The sequence below is a fragment of the Punica granatum genome, chromosome 3, assembly GCF_007655135.1.
Source record: "Punica granatum isolate Tunisia-2019 chromosome 3, ASM765513v2, whole genome shotgun sequence".
NCBI lineage: Eukaryota > Viridiplantae > Streptophyta > Magnoliopsida > Myrtales > Lythraceae > Punica > Punica granatum.
The window spans coordinates 13,529,270-13,535,750 of NC_045129.1; the positions used below are offsets into that span (position 1 = coordinate 13,529,270).

Here is a 6,481-nt window from a genome sequence, read left to right on the forward strand (position 1 = left end):
GGGATATTTACAACCCGTTTGGTTTTAGGGTCGATTTTTAAAATTTTAACTCTAATTTTAACTCTATTAATTAGACAACAAAAGTCAACAATACAATTATTACTTTTTCATTTTTCTTCAATTTTTTTAACCATTCAATTTAATTTTTAATACTAAATTCTCTCAATTATTCATTAGTTTTTCACGTTTTTTCTCATAATTCAACAATACAATCATTACAACCCAATTAAAATCAAAACTCAACTCTATTTAACTCTAAAACCAAACACACCATTATTGTCCATGAATTGAACCATAGATGAATCCTTCAACGTCATGCAGGGATGGCGCAGGATTCGAACTTAGTAGGGGCGAGGTCTTTATAGAAGCAAATCATTAAGAAGAAGTTTTTTTATTCCTAAATTAGGAGGTAAATATAAGAAATTTAATCAAAATTTAAGAAATTATATGAAAATTTCTTTATAGTATCGTAATTTTAGGAGAGAACAACTGCCTCAAGCAACCCCTTGGTCCATCTTTAGACCGGTGCATCGCTCGTGAACCAACGGTCCTGAGAGGTTTATGAACTGTCCAGCTCGTGAGAACTTTCCCTCATATAACATTAAAGTATTAATTCGAATAAAAAAAACTGTCATTCATTTTGTAGGTCCATGCGAGAGAATCAAAGAGGTGCAAAGTATTTCTCAGCTCACCACACGGGTGCAAATCTCTCTCTCTCTCTCTATATCACCCGCGCACACGCACACACACACCCTAATTATTACCATTTTGAGGGTACACACAAGGCCCAGCCCAGATTAATTCCATAATTGGCACACACAGCATTTAAACTGAAAATCAAGCAAATTAATACCCAATTCCCTCTCCTCCCCTATATAGACTGCCTACCATCACTACGCTTTGGAGCCAAAAGTCCTGTTTTCAAAAACTTTCCCCTCATCAGCCTTCGATGGAGCCCGGCGGCAGCAAGAAGCTCGAAGCTGACCTCGTGCTTGACCTCAGCCTGTGCAGCAACGACTCGCCCTTGTCCCACGATGACTGCAGCAACGATAACAGTGGCAATTTGTCGGAGCCCAGAGTGTTCTCTTGCAACTACTGCCAGAGGAAGTTCTACAGCTCGCAGGCACTGGGGGGCCACCAGAACGCGCATAAGCGGGAGAGGACCCTCGCTAAGAGGGGGCAGCGGTTCAGTCCCCTCGGCTACTTGAGCCGGGTCACCAGCATGGCCTCACTCCCCCTGCATGGCTCCACCGGCTGTGGCAGATCCTCACTACCGCTCGGGATCCAACTGCATTCCATGATCCATAAGCAGCCCTCTTCTTACGCTGCATCGAGCGGCAGCCAGTGTCTCTTAGGTGGCCGGTCCACAATGGGGTGCCATCTAGGGAATCAACAGTTATCATCAGGGAGCCCCGGGAATATCGGTGCAATCCAAAAGTCGAGTGATCCAGCAGGTTTGGAGGGATTCGGGGAGTTGTGGTGGAGTGGTAGTGTTAACCATAGCCATGTGAAGAGCAAACAAAATGATTTGCAGAAGCTTGACTTGTCCCTCAAGCTCTAAGTCTAATCCTCCTACCTTCTTCCTCTACTTCCTTCCCTTCTTCTTCTTCTTTTTTTTTTTTCCTTTTTTCTTTTTTATTGCTTTTTCTTGGTTCGATTTTTTGTTTGCTTAATTCATCAATAAGAGTTGTTCGGATCAGTTCTAATCCAGTCTAGTGAATTTAATCCCTTGTATATGCAATTAACGACATATATATCATTCAAGTTTGAATGTTGCCAGACATTGTCTCCAGCTGTCTCAATAATGCATTGAACTTATTACTTCTGTCCTAAAATCTCTCTTTTGTGCTAAATTCAAATTCAGAATTCAAATGCTTGTAAGGCTTTGATTTAATGTAGGGAAACTGAAATTGATTTATTTTAGCAGACGGTAGGCCAAAAATAGAAAATTAATAATAGTGTTTAAATGATAGAGCACACATTTCAAATTTTGGAGAAATCCCTCTTCATTGACTAGGGCTAGCGAAAGAGTTCTTGGACACTGGTAATCCTAAACAAAGAAATTTAAATTGGACAGGTTGTACTTGTAATTGCAATTTGAATAGAAGTAATTAATAAATGGTGATGTAATAATCACATGAAAAATGATGTAATATTTATCGTAACAGTTCATTAACAGTTCAGATGCACATAAATAGTCAGTACGTATGCGTGCATCCAACGGATCGTATAGGCTTGGAGGTGGACCCCACCTGCGCGCATAACCCGGGAGGGCGCTCGGTCATGATGACCCTCAGCTAAGCCATCACATCTTATATATATACGACCTCCATATTAAATCTTGATCAGGTTGGTGCTAAGGAGGACGTTTCATGGTGGGGGGCCTCTGGAGGAAAAGTCATGGGGTGGGCCCATATCAACCTGATGTGTACAAACTATGAGAATCTTGATCATTGGACTGATTAGTCATAATCCAATTGTTGATCTCCTAGAATCAAGACATAAAGTAACAGAAAATTAGATAATTATGACAGTTAATTACACCACAAATCGCATCAATAAGGACTAAGAGGAGGAGAGAGAGAGAGAGAGAATAGAGAAAGACAATTACCCCTCACTTTATAGTTTTAGTTGGGCTGTCCAATTTATTAGGGTTAGACTGCCTTAGTCTCTTCGACTTTACTAATAAATAAAGGAAGAATGGCTTTGATTTTGCCCTTATATCAAGAAATCCCACCATATCACCAGGTTTTGACAATGATTTTTTTTCAATTACAATAAGAAACTCATGATATAATACAAGGAAATGTAAATGAAATTTAAATAAAGGGACACGAGTAGTTCCACTGATGAGAATCGAACCTGAAACTTCTAAATTATCAGATGAGGATGTTAGTCACTGCACTATACCACATTTCTCTGTTTTGACAATGATTTACGTCAAAAGTGTGGGTGCTATGCTATCGTTTTGCTGCTAAAAATATTTATATAAATAAAAAATTACAATATTTACCCAGCCACTATTTCCGGATCTCTTTTCTACTGAAATCCCATCATTGGAGGGAAAGATCATTTGTCTTCATTAAATTAATTTACTGTCATGGCCAGAACAAATCTTCGTCAAATGATCAAGATTATGTGGCCCAAATTTTTTCTCAGCAGCCACAGGACGCTGAGAAGATTAATGGAGTTAATGCTAAATAAATAATAAAAAACAATCTTTAGTTTTTTAAATTAGATGATTGTAATCATCTCAAATTTTCATATAGCATCTCACTGCATACGTATCGATCCCAACTAATGATATTTCACCCACTCGGCCTTTAAAACTATTTTAGTCCACGCGAGAGAGGTGTATTGCTGAATATATAAAATAAATCTATAACAAAATTAATCTTTTAGGTTAGAAAATTGTGACATCTCAAAATCTTATATTTCGAAATATCGTGCACGCATATAGCCCCCGGACTGTATCTAGCAACCTTAAAATCTCACATTTTGTGCTACCTCTTCAACAAACTGCCTGGCCCTCCATAGGTCTTTGGATTATTATTTTTTTCTTTTAATAATAGAGCGTGTATATTACAAAAAGTTGATCTAAATGGAAGCCCAAACTGACTCGATAATGTTTCCTAGGGAAAGCATGAGCAACCACCTAGTGAGTAGCTTCTTTGTGTGAGAACAAGCATGTTCCTCCAAACTTCTCCATTTTGTGGGTTTTAAATAAGTGTAATGTCAAAACACAGTAGTAGAAAATGACAAATGGGACTAAGACCTGGGAACAGAAGCATATATGGGATAGTGAGTTGGGTTCCAGATTCAGTATCCTATGTATTTGTTTCTTAGGTAGACAACATGTTGCTATGCTATATCACAGTAATTCAGTAACTGCCAAGTTTCTTTCTTCTCAATTACTTTTAGCATAGTTGAGTGACAATCATATATAGGGGCGTGTTGAACGTTGTTAGGGGTTATCTTCAATGGGAAGAAATTAAGTAATTTTTTTAATAGAACCTATCATGATTGAATATGTAGTCATGTAACAATATCATATTATTGCATGAAAACGGCTTCATTGCTAGCAGGACAAAAATCAATAATTGTATGTCCCTACTGTCAAATGGCACAGTAAATACCAAAATGGGTTTGATTCAGCAGATTCGGTACTTCTTTCTCCAAAACAAGGCCTCCGATTCATGTTTTGTGAATAGAGAAAATCTACAATTGAAAAAAATTTAATATAGGTTGATCCGGCTCAAACCTAAATTAATCAATATCTATTCAACTTTTAAATGACAAGTGATCCACATTAATGAAATGGTAAATTATTCGATTAGAAAGTGGAAACACAAGCCCCTCAAAGCAGAGAGAGGGCTGACAAATTAACTTCTCAAACATAGCCATCTATCTCTTAAGTAGTTCTAGTGTTCCCATCGTAGAGTATAAACTACCACGGGGATTAGTTTTCCTGGAGAGGAGATCGTCCTCGACTTGGGACGTTCTGAATTCATTTTCTTAATCAGGGTATCCTTGTTGTTTTGCTATTCTCTTATCGCATAATAATAAGTCTTTGGGCTTTCTTGTAGCTCGAAGTAAATAAGAAGCTAACCAGAAACAAAACGAGGAGAGAGTTAATAATGAATGCAAACGCAAAGGAAATGAGTGTTTAAAAGGTACTTTGATCACTCGCTTTTCTTGTTTTTCTTTTTTATGAGATACAGGGCTTGAAGGTCATATGCATTAAAAAGGATAATTTAGAGAATGAATAAACGTGACGTGAAAGGGCTAAGTCGATAAACTCCTAGAAGCAAGAAAGCATAATTCGCCAACCAATTTACACATACGTCCACTTCAAATATCTATATCTATGATCACCATCCAATCTCATTATAGACTATGTCTCTGGTACTACAACATTTGCAACAAACCATCCCAAGCTACACCATGCTGCTACATCAGAATGCGAACCATTTCCTCCGAGTCCACTTCAAGAATGACCTTCCGTTATCCCGACTCCCATGCTAGTTGCAGCCCTGATTTGGCAGCCCATAATCTTTGTTCATCACCCAAAGAGAGAGAGAGATACAAACGCCGGTACGCTGATTTTCTCCCCGGCAGAGAGGGGCACAACCAAAAAAGGACCATTATGTTAGGAAAAATCAATGAACATTGAGCAGCTAAGTATTTGAGAAAATGTATCTTCACCATTTCATTACAAAACTTGAGAGATACTTATACAGAACGTCCAATGTACAATAAGAAAGTATATGAGAATAAGGAAGCATTTCAGAGAGAATATTGTACACATGAATTTTCTAATTAGGTGAGATTTGGTGCATCAGAATCGGGAGCTGATATGCCTTCTTGTCTTCCCATATCTTAGGGATTCTTAGTGTGATTTATTTCCCTTACACTCCCCCTCAAACCGGTCGCGGGTAATTCCCAAAGACCGAGTTTGTTTCGAATATTAAGAAAACTAGCTCGAACCAACGGTTTAGTGAAAATATCAGCCACTTGAAGCGTTGTCGGCACAAACTGAGTGACTATGGACCCAAGAGCCACTTTCTCTCGCACAAAATGATAGTCGATTTCCACATGCTTTCGTACGAGCATGAAAGATAGGATTCAACATTAGATGTAGTGCAGAGATGTTATCTGTGAAGAGCAGCGAGGGTCGTGGCTGAAAAACTCCAAGGCTCTGATACCAAACAAACGTTGAGCAACTAAGTATTTGAGAAAATGTATCTTCACCATTTCATTACAAAACTTGAGAGATACTTATACAGAACGTCCAGTGTACAATAAGAAAGTATATGAGAATAAGGAAGCATTACAGAGAGAATATTGTACACATGAATTTTCTAATTAGGTGAGATTTGGTGCATCAGAATCGGAAGCTGATATGCCTTCTTGTCTTCCCATATCTTCGGGATTCTCAGTGTGATTTATTTCCCTTACAAAATCCACATGGCTATTTTGGACTCGGATCTATCCACAACTCAAAAGCTTAAGCTTATAAGTTGGTAGACCATTATCTCTTATAAACTTATGGATTTCTTCTCGACTTTTTCATGTGGGACTACCTCCAATACCTACTATCACCATTCTTCATAAAGGAGAGAAACCGTCCCAACAATTCTCCCCCTTCTCGACTATGTGAAGGACTTCGAGCTGGTCTTCTACTTCCGGATTCGGATACCAATTGTTAGGACTTTCACTAGCCACGAGTTTCACTCTCAGGCCTTGGTGTAGTGTGGGTTTCCACGCATAGCATGCGCACTTCCTCTGGATTGTTACCTTGGGCTTTGATATCACTTGTTAGGAAAAATTCACAGGCCTACTTCGGACTCGGACCCATCCGCAACTCAAAAGCTTAAGCTTATGGGTTGCTAGACCATTTTTTATTATAAACCTATGAATTTCCTCTCAACTTTTTCATGTGAGACTACCTTCAACACCTACCCTCACCATTCTCCATATA

General features: G+C 38.6%; 1 protein-coding gene across 1 annotated transcript; it reads left to right on the forward strand.

Moving 5' to 3' along the window:
- The first annotated feature begins 760 nt into the window (after nt 1-760).
- On the forward strand, nt 761-1,805 carry LOC116201136 (zinc finger protein 1). Its single transcript, XM_031532261.1, has one exon. The coding sequence runs from the start codon at nt 950-952 to the stop codon at nt 1,559-1,561; it is 612 nt and encodes a 203-aa protein (XP_031388121.1). The 5' UTR covers nt 761-949; the 3' UTR covers nt 1,562-1,805.
- The last annotated feature ends 4,676 nt before the right edge of the window (nt 1,806-6,481 follow it).